The 20,700-nt window shown below is 36.6% G+C and overlaps 1 protein-coding gene across 1 annotated transcript in view; it reads right to left on the bottom strand.

Annotated features, from left to right (window-relative positions):
- The window catches only part of PLCB1 (phospholipase C beta 1), a 4,354,095-nt gene that overhangs the window by 1,169,037 nt on the left and 3,164,358 nt on the right, over nt 1–20,700 (bottom strand). The window contains exon 15 of the mRNA XM_044056572.1: nt 1,151–1,227. Coding sequence (XP_043912507.1) covers nt 1,151–1,227 — 77 coding nt within the window. The remainder of the gene's footprint in view (nt 1–1,150; nt 1,228–20,700) is intronic.

Raw genomic sequence — 20,700 nt, 5'->3', positions numbered from 1 at the left:
TTTTATATTGGTTAGTGATGACAGTATGAATGCTATTACTGTGACACCACTTCTTGTGTGTGTGTGTGTGGTGGGGGTATGGATGGCTATGTGCAAAACAATATCGGTGAATTTAAAATAAGGCTTGTTTTGCTGGATGGCAAACCACCTCTGCACTCCCAATGTATGGCAGGTAATGCCCTCAACTCCCCAATTTATATGTACTAACTCCATGATCACACAACACTGGAGAAAAGAACAACCTACAGATTCATAGAAAGTGCTCTTTAGTATAGTTTCTATTCAGTAAGTGGGCTGGCATATTTTGCTCTTGAACAACTGTAATGTTCCCTATACACATATGCACACAAAGGCATGTACGTATATGAATTATGGTTAATTTGATTTTAATTACATTTCATGAAAAAAATAAAGGTACATTTGATCTAAAACATATTTCTTTGAAACCACAAAATGATGCAAAACATTTCACTGAAAATGTCGCATACACTAAATATACCTACAAATGCTTTTTTGAAGGGAATAGACCCCCTTAACCCCCCATGTGGGGAGCCTCATCCACCTCTCTCCCCTAACTTTAATATATTAACTCCAGTGTCATACAACCATGAAGAAAAGAGAATACTTGTCACACACTGACTCCATCTTGGCCCTCATCCACAAAACGTTTGACATGGAGCTACAACATATCAGTGGGTATTAGCAAGGAGATAATATTGACCAATACTAATTTGCATTGCAATTCCTATGTGCCCAAACCACACCAACAGTCATAATATACAGGCTTACACAGCTTTCAATGCAATATGATTAAATCATTTGCAGTGTAGATCAAATGAGTTTTCAATTAAATGTACCACTGTTTTTTTTTTTTTTTTGTTAATCAAAGTAGCATTAAATCAAATGAAGTGTAACTTTATTTAGGAAAATTATTTGTTTATGTTACTGACACAATACTGCACAATGTGCTACCAGGTATTTTTTAAGCTGCTAGAAGAGTTGTGCATACAATCCAGGTTATTCATAGGTTTCCTTTCAAGATACAGTTTTCCACTATTCCACTAGATGGCAAAGCAACATCACAGAATATATCAGCAATACACCACTCGTCAGAATATAGCAGTATGAAATTATTTGGAATATAACTTACTTCATCCGTGGATGATTTCTTGCAGTCATCATCATCATCATCTTCTTCATCACTTTCTATATCAGCATCCACTTGAGCTTTAGTGCCATAAATACAAATGGAAATATTAGAGTTTGCCAAAATCTTAAAACAACTTAGCAGTCAAAATGTGGTATGTAAGCAACATATTCATTTCACGGCTAGAAGTTTTATAGATAATTAACATAATGATGTAAAATATGATTCCTAAATCTTCAAACAGGCAAAATATAATCAGTAGATGCTTGATAATTATATTCAGCAGACTAGTGATGACATATTCTTACCTCCTGTCTGATTATGTCATTATGCTGGACACTAAGACAGACAGAGCTATATACATATATATTAGTGGGTGGGTATAAGATATATACATACATGTAAGTGGGTGGGTAGAAGAATTATCACATGATATTTAATTGTATTTTGTTTCAGAAACTTACTTAGTCAATGTTTTATCCTTTGCATATTTATTTTTCCCAAGTTGTCATATTTGTGAGCTGCTCTGAAGCCCCCTCCACTTTTTTTTTTCAGTATGCCTACCTTTCAAGATATCTATATGAGGTGATGTATGGCAAACAACATGAAAAACTCAAATGGTTTGACACATTAGCACAGTGAATAGACAACTCCCATCTAAAACTCTTAAGTACTGAAAAATAAATCAAAGGCTGACTCTACATATTAAATCCAAAATATGTAAGATGACAAAGTGAAGAGTCATATGATGAAGGGATCAGCCCAGTGAGGATTCTCTGTTATTAGAAATACATATAACATATGTATAATAACATATATACATACAAACATAACTTAGTAAAAGAGTTTCCTTTAGAGGCAGAGTGTAAAAGTTGACATATGATTACCTTGGTCGAGTCATTATTTATTTTCGGAGCCCAACTGTTGGCTTTACGTAACTTTCTGGTCATTTTTCATGTGTCAGTATGATGACACGTTTTGGGTGTGTCAGTATCACGAGACATCACACCTCTTGTGAATCGGACCCTTTTCCTTTCACAGTGCTTTATGTGATGCTTGCCATTATTCTCAACACGCTGTCTCACAGTGCCCTTTCTCAATCCCTAGAGCAAGGTGGATAGGATATATTAACTTCCTTGTATGCCACCATCCTGACAGCAGGGAAGGCTCTTCCCTTCCCACGTACCCTCAACCATCACCCACAGATGGCATGCAGTAAAATCACTTTGACTTGTCTGAGCTATATTTAATCATTTTTATATCTGTCCATGTTTGCGGTTTGTGATATATTTTGGCTATGTTCTCTTTATTCATATTAATTGTAGGTAATGTGTTTGGGCTTTAATAATGCTAATAGTCTATTATTCCTACTAATAGTGCGACAAGCAATTAAGAAAGAATATCTTTTTTGCATGTTCTAAGCATGATATTTCTCTCTTTCTCTCTGCATTGGAGTGATCATGACCATGAGGTGAGAAAAAAATACACACACACACACACACACACACACACACACACACACTTCTTTTTCTTCTTTTGGCTTTTCCTAGTTAGGGGGTCGCCACAGTGGACCACCTGTCCGCTCATGATTGTCAGTGGAGTTTTACGGTGTCAAGTTGCCAGCCCGCTGCCCAACCTTCCACAGAAGGCAAACACACGCATGCACTCACACCTAGGGCCAACCTAGAGTGTCCAATCCACCTACAGCATGCCTTTGGGATGTGGGAGGAAACCGGAACACCGGGAGGAAACCCACATGACCACTGGGAGGACATGCAGATTCCACACAGAAGGCACCCCAGCCGAGAATCGAACCAGAGAACCTCTTGCTGTGAGGCAGCATGTATGTGTATATATATATATATATATATATATATATGTGTGTGTGTGTGTGTGTGTATATATATATATATATATATATATATATATATATGTGTGTGTGTGTGTGTGTGTGTGTGAGTACATGTGTGTAAAGTGTGTTGGTTATGAACATGGGGGTGTATATACCCACCACTGCTTGAACACTTATTTTGAAGTTTGACACATTTTCACAAATTCCTCTTCTCCCTGCATGTATATGCTTAGAACTTCTACATAAATATTGGACAGCACAGTGGTGCAGCGGTAGCATTATTGACTCACAGCAAGAGGTTCTCTGGTTCAATTCTTGGCTGGGGTGCCTTCTGTGTGAAGTATGCATGTCCTCCCTGCATTTGTATGGGTTTCCGCTGGGTGCTCCAGTTTCCTCCCACATTACAAATACATGCTTCTGGAGCATTTCTCCCAAGGCCTCTGCTGAAAACTGGCTTTTTTCCAAGTCGGACGTTCCTGGTTAACAAATGATAAATAAATTATAAATAAATACATATATATGGTAATGGCTTCATTCAGAAATGTATGAGTGGTGATGCATCACACTAGCACTTCCCTGTCAGTTTGGTGTGCCTATGCTAGATCCTCTGATCACCATGATTTCACATAATTAGGCAGGACATACAGCCTCTCTGATACAAGAAATTGCACTATGACATTCTTTCCTAATCCCTGTTGCCTCCTGTTTCTGGGAGCACTTCTCCCATTCAAGTTTGCCAGATTCTGTCCATTTTAGCCATAGCACCAGTATGACCCTGATAATTTCTAATCATGCCTGACCTTATTTTACACATTGTTTACTTTATGATAAACATCAAACACAACTCATGCTCATTTTAAAACTCTATTTAAAACCTGAGTGTAAAGTTCTATTTGCATATTCACAGGGTTGGAAACACATAGTCTATAATTAAGGCTTTGACCAGTATTTCAGCTATGCCTGCAGGGAAGCAAGCTTACCAGCACTTACATCTACTTAAAAGCAGAGCACACAAAAGTGAAGAGCATTTTATAAAAGAAAACGCAGAGGTGTTCTGAGAAAATTACAGGGCTCAGCTGCACAGTCATTAGCAATACTCTTTAAGGAATTCTTTATTTTTCAATGTAGAAATTACTAACATAACTTATTAAAGAAAAGTAGTGTCACTTGCAGATACTTTAACAGTGAAAGAAACAGTGCTTATTCTGAAGGAAGCACATTTTTAAATGTACTGCAGATTAAACATTTTATTTAGTACATCTTCAAAGTCTGATGACAGCTTCAACACACAGGAAATTAGGGACTAATAGACAGTTTACACAGATGAAATGAAATGAACAGCAACTTCAGTGTATATAAATTTAATATCCTCTTCCTCCAAAGAAAGACATAACAAATAAATATTTAATGACCTCAGTGAACTGCTCTCTTTACAGGATAGGTATATGTTCACCAGGGGAAACTGCTACTGCAGTAAAGATTTGGAAACATCATTTTTAAGTTCATTTTATTTGAATTTGCATAACTGAAATAGATAAGGTGGTGGAGAAAACCTACTAATCATCATGTACATGACACGTTAGCAGCCGTAATAGTATTAATAAAAGCCTACTTCTTCATTCCACCTCACACAAGCACCCAGCAAATTATTTTGTTACACTGTCAAGATAAAGCTGAATTTTGTATACCCTACATTGAACTGACTATAGTTTTAAAATACACACCAGCAAAGGCAATACAACAATTTACATTAACTTCTTCTAAACCTGATACATCCCTATGAATTAATTTACCTAGATGAAGCATCCAAGTCAGTGACATGTCTGATGTCCATAGTTTATGGAACAAGAGTTGTGCTATGAAGGTTGCCTGCTGGTTGACCAGTAGTTAACTGAAACTGTCAAGCAATGTAACTGATTGACTTCCTAAGCATATATTTCAAGAAATTGAGTTGAACATATAGGTGTCTGAGAGAAATGATGTCACACCTGCTATAAAAGGCACTTTTAAGCTATTTGCACCATTTCAGAAGAGCAGTCCCTGAGGAATAAATAACGCAGCAGTACTTGTCAGGTGATAAGTAAAATAGAATGATACGATTTACTGAAAAAAAATAAACCAGAAGGTTATTTGTATTCTGATAGTTTTAATCAGGATTGGATATTATAGCTATTGAAAACCACCACTGATTGGTAGAGGGCTCTTAGTGTTTTTGCCTAAGAAAAGTAGATGTTAAAACAGAACCACCACAAAAGGATAAAATGGTGCTAAAATGAACTTATAACCAAGTAGAAAGCACCACAGTCGAGCTGGATATAGGCAAACAGTTTATTCAGTTCCAAACACCGAACACAATGTAAAAAGACCCACACTTAATGCCGTAGAAGTACAAGTAACGTTTTTGTCATCAACTTCATCAGATAAATTTCACAGTCCCATAATTCCTTTTATATAGACACACTAATTACAAAAAAACTAAATAAATCTAATTAATCAATTAATGTAAACAACAGGATGTCATTAAAAACTGTCCTTATATGGTCATGTCAGTATTATTTTAAAATCCATTTTACTTTTAGTTGATAAAAATCACTTTCATATATTAGAAAACACATCATATTCTTAAAATTGATTTTAAAACATTTTTTTAAAATGTCATAAATAACTTACATTAAAATAAAATTTATTTAAACTATAAAATTCATTTAAAAATACAAAAGGTATATACAAAATAAATTTATGTTGTAGTCTTTGGCTCCCTCATGTGGCCCAAATTCCAGATAACATCACAAGTCAAATAAAACTTTATATAATTTATGTTCTTGATAATAGCAGCTATTATTTATGACATTTTAAAAAAATGTTTTAAAATCAATTTTAAGAATATGATGTGTTTTCTAATATATGAAAGTGATTTTTATCAACTAAAAGTAAAATGGATTTTAAAATAATACTGATATGACCATATAAGGACAGTTTTTAATGACATCCTGTTGTTTACATGAATTGATTAATTGGATTTATTTAGTTTTTTTGTAATTAGTGTGTCTATATAAAGGGAATTATGGGATTGTGAAATTTATCTGATGAAGTTGATGACGAAAACGTTACTTGTACTTCTACAGCGTTAAGTGTGGGTCTTTTTACATTGTGTTCGGTGTTTGGAACTGAATAAACTGTTTGCCAATATCCAGCTCGACTGTGGTGCTTTCTACTTGGTTATAAGTTAATTTTAGCACCATTTTATCCTTTTGTGGTGGTTCTTGGTGAGTTTGGATATCTCAGAGTTGGATATGGCATCGGAAACTAATGGTAAAGGCAATGAGGTTGGAGAGCTTCGGAAGCTCATTGGGCAATTGACGCAGCTGGTGGAACTTTTAGCTCCTGTTAGCGAATCCATGGGTAAGCTGTTATCGTCAATTCCGGCGTCTTGTAACCAGGAAGCGGCTAAACAACAACGCATTAAGAAAAGGATGGTCGCTGAGTGTGATCAACAAACTAGAGAGGTTGTAGAGACTGATATTGTGGACAATGATAGTTTCAATGGCTTTCCACACATTACATTGATTAAAGAAAGAGAAAATCCTATGCCTGAAGTTATGACGTGCAACAACAAATGGACTTGTTCTGGAACAGAACCTATTTTATGGGGTGATTTTACAGGTACTGGCGGTCATCTTTCTGACATTACGAATGTTAAATTTGACTTTGCCAATAAGCGTTTACATTCCATCAACAATGGTAGTTTTACCAATATGCTTAATGACTTGGACTTTTACTTATATAAATATAAAATGATGGAAATGGACAATGCTTATTTAAAACACTGTTTAGATTTAAAAATTGTACCAAAAGGCTTAAGGGTTTGTAAATACCCGAACAATGTGGTTGAAGGGACTGAATTTTGTGATGATTTACTGAATGCATTTGATCAGTGTGGTTTTGAAATAATGAGAGCTATAATTAAAAATAACACACGTGAAATGGAGAAATTATATGATAAAATTGATAAAATAAATTATGGTGTCACAAATGATTTATTGTTCAAGGTAGAGGAAGAGAGGGCAAAGTATAACAAATTGATTAAAAATTTGGAATCAAAATGTGTGGAGGTACAGCAAAGGAAATTAGGAAAGATTCAGAGAGACACTAAAGAATATAAGAACAAAACCCACTACCCCAAGCCAAAATCTTGGACTAGGAGATGGAATGGTTATAGAGAAAAAGAATTTCAGGAAGGAACAACACATATGGAGGTGTACCCCATAGAAAATGATTCTAGTTTTTATGAATTTCCTCTGCTCAGGAGGTCAGAAAGACTTATGGACAAAGAACTGGTAGTATACAATACAAAAAACTACAGGGGGAGGGGTTGGAGACCCCAGGGGAGGAACGAAACGGGATGGAATTAGTAAATTATATCAAACAGGATGGTAATAGATGGACATGTCAGGATTTTAGTATATTTAATTATAGTAATGTTGTTGTCAACAAAACTTTGTTTGAATTGTTATCAAAAAGATTTGGTTTTATACCTAGGCAAAGAACTAATATTTTTAAACTGTTAATTGATGTGAAATTATTCTTAAGAAAGAAAAATTTGGAACTTTTATTCAATGGAAAGGTAACTAAATCCAAAGAAAATAGCTTGGTACGTAGTAGTACATTCACTCCACCACTGCACCCCCAATTGAGGAATTTTGAACTGAAACTTGAAAATGAATTAAGGACCGGTTTGAAAAAACAATTTGTACACCCTAACTTAACATCTTCTGACCAGGAAGTTTTAAATGTTTTAATAAACAACAAAAATTTAAGGGTGATGAAACCGGACAAGGGTGAGGGTGTAGTATTTATGGATTGTATTCAATATGAAGGTAAAATGATGGAGATTTTGAGTGACACTGAAAAATATTCTAGAACATCAATTAATGAAATTAATATTGCATATAGGAAAATACAGTTAGTATTATATGACTTATTAATTGAAGGATCTATAGATATGCAAACATATAAATATTTGCTTGTTGAAAAACCAAAAGTCCCTTCTATATTTGGAATTCCTAAAGTGCATAAAAATAGTAATGATCCACCACTTAGAGCCATTGTTTCGGCTAACGGTTCAGTGACTGCACCTTTAGCTAAGTATATAGATATTAAGGTGAAGGGGTTGGTGTTGAACAACCCTAGCATATTACAAGATTCCTGGGACTTCCTTAGGAGACTAAATCCCTCTTTATACAGTGAAAAGTTGGCCTTTGGCATTTTAGATGTAGTGGACCTATTCACTAGCATACCACATGACGTTGGTATGGAATGGTTTGAGGAGATGTTAATTGGTTTTAAAGAGATTACCTCAAGTGAGTTCAGAACAATATTGACCCTGATGGAAATAGTGTTGAAAAATAATTTTATTTTTTTTCAAGGAGAGTACTTTAAGCAAGAGAAAGGAGTGGCCATGGGGGCACATTGTGCCCCCACTTATGCTAACATCATTATGGCCTATTGGGAGAATAATTTTCTCCTGACTTCTCCTTTTAGTGAGTATTGGACCTTGTACGGAAGGTTTCTTGACGATTTATGTTTTTTGTGTACAGGAAATCTAGACAATTTTATAAAATTTGTTAATTCAAATAAATAACAGGCACCAAAAAAAGAATAATATCTAATCAAAGCTGCAAAGCATATCTGTAACATTTAAACCATCAACCTAATTCAGAGAGTTAAACATCTGCGAATAAATCATAAACAGCGATATTTCCATTAATTAACTGCTTAGCACTTTGAAGTATAAGCAATAAGAGAAAAGTGTAAAATAACAGCTCTCAATCTATCTTAATGTTCCCATATCTCCTGGATCTAATAAATCTAAAAGGGGATCCAACATAAAACTGGTCTGCTTAATATCCCTGTGTAAAACATCAAAGCTGCTGTATCTTCAATGATTCCTCAGACGCCTTAATCAAATAATCCTGTCTCCCATCTAAACTTGGTCTTGTGCACATAATCCTCCTTGCCCCTGTGCATGTCTCAAGATAATATGCATTTTGCCACATACATGTGCTCCTATAATTAATTGTTTGAAGATGTCCTGATCCAACCTGTACTTTGTGTTGGATCAGGCTGCCCACATAACAGTGGTGCACCAGGACATCATCCATTGAGGGCTACACATGTGTCATTTGGTGCCGTGTTTTGCCTTGCCCTGTTTGTATACTCTTAAGATTCTCTTATTGGGATAGACAATGGTTTGTCACTGCCTATTGCCCTAATACAGAGGATGCATGTGTTTGTGTGCTGCGCATTGGAAACAACAGTGCTGCATGGACAAAGATTTTGTAATTTATGGGAAAGTGAGTCCTTAACCAACCGTGTCATGGGTCACATGTCCCATGGTGATGGTATCATACACAAAAGGGCAACATGCTTAACGCAATGGATCACACACAAAGTTTTTGCCTGGGCTGCACCAATGATGGTTTAAGACTCCAAGAAAGATGTCGAAGTCTGAGAGACAGAGTCATTACTAACCACACAGGTGGGAGTAGGGAGCAAAGATGGATCATTAAGTTCAGAACACAAAAGGAGGAGGATCCCAATGACCATGTAGGTTTATCGCCTGAACTTAGACAAAAGACCCAGGTGTCAGAAAGGACACACCAACTGATACTTGGATCAGGGAGATTGGGTGAACACGAGAGTGCAACAAGAAATTAACTGGCAATGGGAGGAGGGTCCTCACAATATAACATTATTCTGAGCAGGAACAAGAAAGGTCTGATTCTGATTTAAATAGAGATTAAATAATATAGTGGATAGGGTGACATGAGAAACAAGAGGTTATGATTATGAATTATTGTTATGGTTATTGCATTATTCTATCAACTGCAGCTTTAATCATTTTGGATTTCTTTTTTTTCTTTATCTGGTCTTAAACACATGATTTAGAGGGTGGGTATTGTGATATATTCTGATGGTTTATGCTATTTAAATTAAATAACCTTTCTTCTCTTCTGATGATTTCTTTCTTGTGTTATTTTTTATCAAACTTTTGATGGTTGCTGATTTTTTTTCGAGGGAACATGTATTTACTACACTTGAATTTGCTAACCTTGAAGCATCTTATTTACCTGATAGCTATTCGGCGTAATTCGTTTTTTTGATATTACTAACTTTGCTGTCTGTTTCTTTTTGATCTTTTACACTTGTGCTATGCGCTTCCACGACATTTAACTAGGCAGTTTTGATTTCAGCCTGAGACCTAGAATTGATTAACTAACTTCACTGGTCTCTTTCTACTTATTTTGTTTCCTACTTATTTTCTGCACCGCGCAGTTGTTTACGTAACGACGGGAACAGCTGGATCTGTTTCTGAGTACAGCTTTAGCAGTGTCATTGTTGCACCACTAGTATGACCGGAGGAGGACCCAGCTTTGCAGTTTGCCGCTTGAACAGGAAGGAACGACTTAAAGCGGAGTACAGACTCGCTTGGGGCATGTTGAGAGGTCTGGCATACAACGCCTAATACATTGGACTTTTTGAGTGTGGTTCTGAAGCAGCCAACGAAAAAAAGGACTATATGCACGGAACCTCTATTTTTGGCAGCAAGCAATCTTGAAGGAACTTTGCATACAATTACATGAAGTCATGAAGAACTTTCCTCCCAGTTGACAACAACGACGAGGAGGATCCTCTAAGTTGAGAGATGCATCTTAATTGACTATCCGGGAGGAATAACATGACAAGCACATGGGTATTTTCCTCCCAGTTGAGGAGAGTATGAGGGACGCATCCAGCAGAAGAAACTGAAAAATGAGACAGACTATCCTGATTGGGCAAGTTTTTCTTTAGTAGCAAACCATAAGCACAGTGGACATGGATATCTAATGGTAGGACATAAGCAATGAAGAGACCATGGAAGCATGTAATAATCAGTATATTAACTTGAATGTCAGGACGGCAATTGGGCCAATGAAACATAAATAATATGACAGCTTGAACAATTTTAATGGACATGCTAATTGATATATGGATGCATTGTGTAAATGTGTGTTGAACTAATGTGAATACCTTTTCCAATTATTACAACTCCTGCAGTAACAACTCTGTTGAGAGCACCGACACGTATGCATGCTAATGATCATATAGCAGTTTCTAACCAAGACCTGTCTACAGAGGTGAAGTCTGTTGAACCCAGCCACAAACTTGGTTGAATAGCAATCTAACCCTGAACAGAGATTACCAATAGACAATAAGTAACACAAGTAACATCTAGAATGATGAACCTGTACAGGGTTTAACAGGCAACCTAATGTTAGACCGAACTGACTAGATCCCTGTAGAAACAGAGTCACAACAAGCTAAATCTAGAACAATCAAGAAAAGAAATCTAAGATGCCCCAAAAGATTCACCTTTTTTTAATCAGGGATATGTTGAGTGAAGAGAGAAACATTGTACTGTTCAAGGAGAAAAGAGAGGATCCTCTCTAATGGACAGTGTTCCGGAAGAGGCGAAATATGATGAGAAGTCATTACTTAGGAACTTATCTCTTGAAAAGATTTTTAAAGACAATGTCAAGGCAGGGTCCTGAAAAGTGCTTTTAAGATATCTAGCACGCTAGAAAAGTAGTACATTCACATTATTTATTATTAACAATAGCTTGTTGAATTATCTCTTCTATAGCTTTCAATACAAAGGGCCATCAAGTAGCAACCACCATCCGTGGTGGCACTCCGCAAATGAGGTGTCTAAAACATCTATGCCAGCTGGCCACAGTTGCAACCCGTTAGCGGCGACATCTATAGAATGATCGTATGGGGGGATAGTAGTAACTACAGTCATTATATGTTTGAGATGACATTGTTGATGGCATCACGAGGTCTTTGCCACCATCAAGAGTAGTGAAGTCATCACCAGTTTTTGATGATCATACACTCCTTTTTTGGTTTCAGGACACTAGGAGATGGTTTGGCACACCTTGATTATATTTGGCACTCTCATCTCCTTTTTTTTACATTGTCATTTATTTAAAGAAGATTTAATGACTTTGATGTTTTTCACTTTCATTATTCATTGTTTCTGGGAGTTCAATTGGTTTCGATTATTTTTTCCTGCCCATCTGAAGCCCAACCCCATGACGGGGGGAGATGCCATCCACTATCCCCTGGTTCTACCAAACGTTTCTGCTAGACTTTTATCAGCACATTCTCCTTTGTTCCCTGGTTTCAGTTTTCATCTTCTGAATGATGGATGTCAGTTGATTTACTTTTACTGTTATATTTCCAATCAGCAGGGTGGTTAGATGATGTTAAGTCCTATTTGAGCAGGTCCACATCAGCTTTTACTATGGATGATTAAAATCATCTTTGTTGGGGATCCACTTTGGAGGTGGACTCTTCTGCTGGACTCTTCACCTTATGATCCAGACCTATTTGGCGAGCATCTGGATCCCTTTCAAGACCATATATTTCTACATCGGGTTCTTAGAGATGGGGAGCATTGTCATCTCGAATTCCTATGACAATGATGTGAATGGCTGAGTGGGGCGACAGACGTTTGTCTTTCAGAACATTTTTCTATGACAAGCAGCACATCAACACACACAGCTTTGCCATCTTTTCATCAACACCTCAACACAGGATGATGACTTTACCATGGATTGTCCGAATCCACTCCATTCCAACACTGGCTATACTTTAGATTTGCTAGTCCATGGATATATTCTTCCTAGGTTTTTACCGCAGTTCACGCACACAACAACACGCCTCCTGGGTCGCCAAGCATTGCCACCCAAACCGCGTGTATATCACAATCAAGTGTATCCTGGTCAATTATATCCTACAATATAGTCGATGATCTCAATATAGATGTACAGGATGATTTGAGGAATTTAGATACCTTGAAAACAGTTATTTGGATAGGGACACGAGACTCCTTGGGATGGACGATTTGATATCAGGAATCAAGGAGGAGATGATGGAATTTTTCATAGAGAAGGAAGTCAGATACAAACTATCAGAGAGGGAGGCGATGGTTCAGGAACAGATGCGCATAGGGGTCAGCAGGACATTGACTTTTCCCATTTGTTACACCAGAGATGTTGGAACAGTTAAGGACATTGTCTTCAAGGTTTACACATCTTTTTTGTGGGGATCACATTGTTTTCTGTGTATGGTGTAGGCAACCAAGTGTCGGGTGACAATAGAAGAACCTTGCTATAATTAATAAGTCCAGGCAAAAACAGTTACTCTGCTGACACCATTAACATGGGGATGAGGCCCTACATGACCTACGCTAATTTTGTGCCCATATATTGACCGATCCCTGCCCTTTTTGTTTTCAGACAGGGCATCTTCCAAATTTATCCCAGAGCAACTGGCAGTCATCGGATGTGTCGCATCTGGCCATATGTCATGTGTTGTTGTCATGTCCAGCCACATGCATGCCTGTCCCCCTATTATGTGGGCAAGACCAACCGATCAGGAGAGAGCGAAGGAGGGGATGCATGCGCATATAAAGGCAACAATGGCAAACATACCAGCGGCACCTTTGTAAAACACACAAAGGGGAGCCAGGTTCGAGGTCCAGTCACAGGGAGGAGATAAGAGTGGGTTGAGGGTCAAGGAGAGGGACCAATCGGTCACCATTAATCCGAGGACAGTTCTTAAACATTCACTGGAAGGTCCCTCAGCGCCTATTTCCTTCTCAAGGAGGAGGATCCCCAAGAAGGGACAGGAGATCTGATTTGAGAACAAGAGTCTGATTTGATTATTGATTAGATGACAGTCCTTATTGATTACATGGATATGATTGTTTTAATAGAATTTATTTTTAATTTTATCAAGTATTCTTTTTAATGCTTTAAATTTAAAAATATTTTAAGCTTATTTTAATATATATTTTTTATATATATATTTTATTATTTATATGAATTATTGTGATGGTTTATGCATTTTAAATGCACTGCAGCTTTAATCAGTTTGATTTCTTTTTCTTCTTTTGTATGTATTTAAACAGCTTATTTAGAGGGTATGTGGATAGTGGTGATGTGAAGGGTCTGATGAAGCTATTAGCCTTTCTTCTTCTTTATATATAAATTGTGTGTTGTGTGTGTGTTTTTTTTCATCTACTGCTTTTTTTTTTTTTTTGGATTTTTTTTTTTATTGGTACCCACCATTGCTTTGCTCAGCAGCTCTTATTTACTTTACATTTCAATTTTATAAAATTTGTTGAATATTTGAATGGAACAACCAATTTTTTGGATTTCACCCACAAATATGACACACAGGAACTAATATATTTAGATGTCAATATTAAGAAAGACAATGGAAATGTTGTATCTAAAATACACAGAAAAGAAACATTCTCTAATTCTTATCTACACTTCACTAGTTCACATCCTCTGTATCAGAAGAAGGGAGTGTTGAAAGGCCAGTTGGTTCGGATGAGTAGAATGACTTCAGTAGATGAAATTTTTACAAATGAATGTATTAAATTAAAGGAGTTATTCATGAACAGGGGATATCCTAGTAATTTATTTGATACATTATTGAATGAAGTACTGGTTGAAAGAAAGGGCAGATTTGCTCCTATTATAGGAAAAACATCTCCTTATATAGAAACAGGTGACACTCCAGAAGATAATTCTAATAAGGATTATAACATGGGATTTGTTATGAATTATGATGGACAGTTAAGTGTAGTAAGAAAGGTTATGGATAGAGAATGGAATAATTTTTCTAAGATATCAGATTTAAAACATATTTTTGAAAAACCATTAACGTACATATATCGTAGAGGGAACACTATTAAGAACTTGCTGGACAAAGGTACCCATAATATTAACTATGACAAAACTACAAGAACTAGAAAAGGTCTATATAAATGTGGTTGTTGTAACTATTGTTCATATTTAAAAACTGGAGATTCCATTTTTTTACAAGCAAGGAAAAGGAAATTAAGTTTGGATATTTATGTTAACTGTAACACAAAAGGCATAATATACCTAGCTATGTGTAAACAATGTGATTCGTACTATGTGGAAGAAGTGAAAGAAAACTAAAACAAAGAGTATACGAACATATGTATGATATCAGAAATAAATGTGAAAATAATGCACTTTACAAACATAGCATGGTATGTAAAACATCAGTATTTCAATTTTTTGTGTTGGAAGTAGTTCATGTGGATCCCAGGGGAGGTATGTGGGAGACACTAGTTGAATATAGGGAACTATACTGGCAGCTATCAATAGAAGCAAGTAGACCTCCGGGTCTTAATGACATGATATCTTTAGCTCCGGTTTTAAAATTGAGATCAGCCAAGCTTTAAATTTACAGAAATAGCTACTATTATCAAGAACATAAATTATATAAAGTTTTATTTGACTTGTGATGTTATGTGGAATTTGGGCCACATGAGGGAGCCAAAGACTACAACATAAATTTATTTTGTATATACCTTTTGTATTTTTAAATGAATTTTATAGTTTAAATAAATTTTATTTTAATGTAAGTTATTTATGACATTTTAAAAAAATGTTTTAAAATCAATTTTAAGAATATGATGTGTTTTCTAATATATGAAAGTGATTTTTATCAACTAAAAGTAAAATGGATTTTAAAATAATACTGATATGACCATATAAGGACAGTTTTTAATGACATCCTGTTGTTTACATTAATTGATTAATTGGATTTATTTAGTTTTTTTGTAATTAGTGTATCTATATAAAAGGAATTATGGGATTGTGAAATTTATCTGATGAAGTTGATGACGAAAACGTTACTTGTACTTCTACAGCGTTAAGTGTGGGTCTTTTTACAATGTGTTCGGTGTTTGGAACTGAATAAACTGTTTGCCTATATCCAGCTCGACTGTGGTGCTTTCTACTTGGTTAGATGTTAAAACAGAGGTATACAGCACTTTCTGCCAGGAGTGGCCTTAGGTAAACTAGTGCCCTAGGCAAAAGGGCTCCACGGTGCCCCACCACCACACTACCCAGTGCCCCCATCCTGATCTTCCTACACCAAATAAATACTGGAAAAGTGCCCCTGCTAGACCGGTGCCCTAGGCGGACACCTAGTTGGCCTATGCCTAAGGCCGGCTATGCTTTCTGCATTAATTTAAGTGAACAGCAATGGACACAACAAAATTAATAATCCCGTAGCCTGTCACCAGACTTATCACTCAAGTTTATATCTGTGCATATAGAAATAAAAAAAATAAATAAAATCAACATTGACATCTTAAAAAAAGCCAATAATTTAGGGGACAGATTCCAAATGGTCTGGGGTTGTGTTTCTTAGGGCATCTGCCATGATGTACCATTATGTATTACTCTGTTCCACCACCAATATGTCACGTTGGGGGCAAAAAATACTAAAAAATCACTGGAGGCTACACTGGGATTGCCAAGCCATATGCAGCATACTATATCATGGACAGGTAATGGGTCTCATAAGCAGTCTTAATAAACCCCACCAATAAACCATGTTAAATCCCTTATTGTCCCTAACCTAATTCAAATGTAACTTGGACAAGTGGATGGGGATCTGGAAAAATCACCCCTGGTTTGACACTTAAGTCTCTAATGGACAAAGGCAGACTGTAAATGGTTAATTTCTCAGGTGTCTGCTTGTAAATGTTTCATCCCTCAAGGCCCTGCCTATACTACCAATGGCACCAGAACGTGTCAGATATTTCGGATACATGGCTAGGCTTAAATAGGCCCCAGTGGTTGTTAGTGCACTCCTATGACCCTGTGAACCAAGAATCTCCCAAAAGTCTTTGAGCTCCTTTACTTAAATAAAACAAGTGAAGAAACAAGCACCTGCTCTAGAGACTTAAATCTATATACTACTACATTAATAACTCCAGATAGAGTGCCGGTACCTAAATGTTCTTATTTATCAGTCTGAGTACTTTTGTAACAATGTTCTAAGCCAGTCTGGATGACTACTGCATGTATTTGGCTTGTAAGGTGGGTATGCCAGCAGCAATTGGGTCATGAATGGGTCATGTTTACTAAGCAGCGCATGCTGTTGCTGGTAGCAGACATGCACAGTCGTGTACATGTCTAAGAGGGTAGTATTGCATGCTGAAGTTCTAGGAAGAAATGTGTGCAGAAGTGTGTCAGCCAGTACTGTCCAAGAAGATGAAGAAATTAAAAATGTGACTGTCAAGAGTGGCACAGTGAGAGAGACTTCATTTTCATGGCACCAAAGAATGCTATAATTCAGTAAAAACTGTATCAAGATTAAGATCAGATTCCAGAAAGAGCAGTCCTGTTAAATATATTACATGTGATGACCAATAAAGAAAAAGACAGACATATGGACAACTTGGCTCTCTATCACAAATACAAGATGTGATATTGTGAGTCATGCTGAAAAATAAACTGTGGCTTAATCAAAAAAAGGAAGAAGAAGCAGAAGAGAGAAATATCATATATGTAAGTTCTTGCTAAAGTGTTCTCAGGTCATTGTTACTAATTCTGTCTCCTCCCTGTGCTTTGTTTGGATCCAGTTTGTGCAGTTCTTTTTCAATGTAATCTAATTTGATTCCAGTATCTGGGGTTACCTGGATGCCACTAGGATACCTTACCACCCCTTTTGTAAAGCCAAACTGTTTTGCATAAGATTTTGTAAATATATCTATAATGTGTTGTGTCTGAGAATAAATTTTAAAATCTGCACACAATTTATCAATTTGTGTGTCTTTACTCCTTCCACATATTATGTATCTATAAAAAGGTTTCCTATTATGCTCAATATCTTTATATAAATTTGTTCTTGATCTTGTCTCACACTATGCTTAATCTGTTTGCCCAGCTTGTTTATCTAAGTTTTCAAAGTTGAAGTTCGACCTCTCCTCCATTTCTTATATTTTTTTCTCTCTCACTTTAATCACATATCTTGTTCTTATGGAAATGTATCAGCCTGATGTTGTATGCCTAGATACTGATGTTAAACATATTTTTTTGATTTTTTGCACTCAAACTATTTCTCTTTAAAACTTTCCACATTCCATCTCCTGTTTTACACTGAACACCTCACTCCAGTTAATTTTACATAGTGGCTTTTTTGCTTCCATATAATCTGTAATTAACCTTCTGTGCATTGGCTTAGATTTTAGTTTGGTAGAATTATCTAGCAACACATTAACCTTTATAACCCCATGATTACTACACATCAATGGTGGTAAAACTTGATTGATGTTACAGTAATTTCTTTGGGAAAACAAACAATGTCTAGTATGTTGCATTCCCTGGTAGTTTTTTTTACAATCAATAGCAATTGTTGTTCCTGAATGTACGCTGTGAATAATTTCCTTACTAATGTTGTTGAATCAATATTATTTCAGTCGTTTGTTGTTGTCTTTCGGCTTTTCCCGGTTAGGGGTCGCCACAGTGGAACTCTGGTCCGCTAATGATTGGCAGTAGATTTTAACGAACGCCGAGGTGCCAGCTCGACGTTCAACCTTCAATGAAAGTACGCCCATATACTCATGTCTTTCGAATGCCCAACTGCGGGGAGGACATGCAGACTCCACACAGAAGGCACTCCCCACACTCCAGCCAGGAATCGAACGGGAGAACCTCTTGCTGTGAGGCAACAATGCTACCGCTGCACCACCGCGGTATCTAATATTATTCCAGTCTGTTTCTGGTAAATTCCAGTCCCCAGTTAATATTATTCTTCCCTCCAGTGTTTCATGCAAGAATTGTATGAATTCCTCTAGGTCACCTGCACTTGACTTTGGTGGTCTATACACTCCAACAATTGTTAATTGTTTAGTTAGGGTTGTCTTTATTGTCACACTTACACAGTTTATAGTGTTGGCATTATCCAGACCTCCCAACCAATTGGGGACAAATTTCAACAGAATCAGGGACAAGTCAAGAAAAAATCAGGGACACTTTTAAAATATTAGTGCTATTATGCTATTAACTTGATACATTGACAGAATCAGAGCATATGAATTAATACACATTTTCTGAAGTAAAAGAAGTTTGTAACTCTTAATTATTGTCATCATTCATTAAGTGTAATTCACCACCTTTCCTCCAAAAGTCACTAGTTTTAGGAGGGATTAAGAGGGACAGAGTTAAAATTTGTGTCAAAATCAGGGACAGTTGAGAGGTATGATGTTATCACTGAACATGCATATGAAGGTATGCAGTTAATTTCAGAAATAACTAAGACAGTGATAAAGGCAAAGTTATACTTCAAAGCAATGATTAAAAGAAACACACAGAAGATTTATGCACTGTCCTGTGCTGCTAGGCTGAACAAAAGATTTCTAGTATTAGGAAACACTCTCAAAAGTTAATTAGAGTGGAAGAAAACTGTGTGTCAAAGGCTAAAGAAAATTCAAAAACTCTGTGCAGTACCAAAAATAAAAGGAGGACAGAGCAGCGTGGGTGCAGGACCAAACAGAGAAAAGCTGAATCAACAACTAAATCAGCTATCAAAAAAAGGAAAGGTTATCATGTCAGAGAAGAATGTACTCTAGGAAGTAAGAAAAGTTCCTGACCAATACTGCAACTTTTGTTACTATGTGGTCAGATATGGAGCATGAAGCTCCTGGTGAGACTTGCTTGAAAGGTTGATAAAGAGTGTTCTGAAATTTCAGGTGTCATGGCATTTCAAGACAAGAAGATAAAGCAGAGAGAATCACAACTGTTAAGGCTAAACAGGGGCTTAGGAAATGACTTTAGACATTACTGTCTGGATTTCTGAATAAACTGTTAAATAAAGGAAAATGGGTAAAATGTATAAACTAATCCTGTGGATGGGGCACTTTTGAATAAAAGCATCTCCAGGAATCCGCCATGGAGGGGGAATGAGGCAAAAGAAGCTGCTGCACTCAGCACTGGTCAGGGATACACCAATATCGCAACAAGGCTTCCCTCTGCAAAGGAGTATCTTCCATCAAATGATAGGCTGAGCCATCAGTAAGCAATGAATGAGACCCTTTTTACCAGAGAATTGGCAACCCCAGGAATGTGGCTAGCAATGAGAAACTGATTTATGGACATAGGCCATTCATGTGCTATCAGTGACTCTCAGAGAGGCTATGAGTGTGTTCTCTCACTTGCTTGTCTGCCAACCCACTGCAATTTTTCTGCTGAGTATGCTACTACCATCCTTACACAGAGATCTTGAAAGGTTTGTGATGTGAGAAGGTATGTCTCCATCTCATGATGTGGAAACTGGCCCCGGCTGTGTCCATATACCTCAAACATTCTGTGGTTCAAAATATTCCTCTCCACTTTAGGGCAGAGGTATGGCACTGCAGTGACTTGGACTGGACAGATTAGGTTTAGAGTTTGAGATCACACTTGATGGTATGATTTTTATGTGCTGTGCTGTGTTATGGGACCAGTTACCTTTGCCCACTGTAAAAAAAAAAAAAAAACGTTTGAAAGTGTATTTACAACATTCAAACACAAATTGCCATAGTGAACTGTGTTTGTAACTATTACTCTAAGATCCATTTATCAGAAGCATAGTAATGTTGACACCGCTTGAAACTGAACAACTTGAAATACTCAATTTTAAAATGAAGGGTCTTTTGTTCTGCAAGATAAAATATGTAGTGTGCTTCCTATGAATGTGATCATTTGACATGGCTGTAATTGTACTCTGCAATGTTCATTGTGAGCCATTATGCTGGAAAGGACTAAGCTAAGAATTC

This window comes from Protopterus annectens, chromosome 1.part2 (genome assembly GCF_019279795.1).
Source record: "Protopterus annectens isolate FY-2018-M chromosome 1.part2, PAN1.0, whole genome shotgun sequence".
Classification (NCBI taxonomy): Eukaryota; Metazoa; Chordata; order Ceratodontiformes; family Protopteridae; genus Protopterus; species Protopterus annectens.
This window is presented reverse-complemented; position numbering and strand designations above follow the sequence as displayed.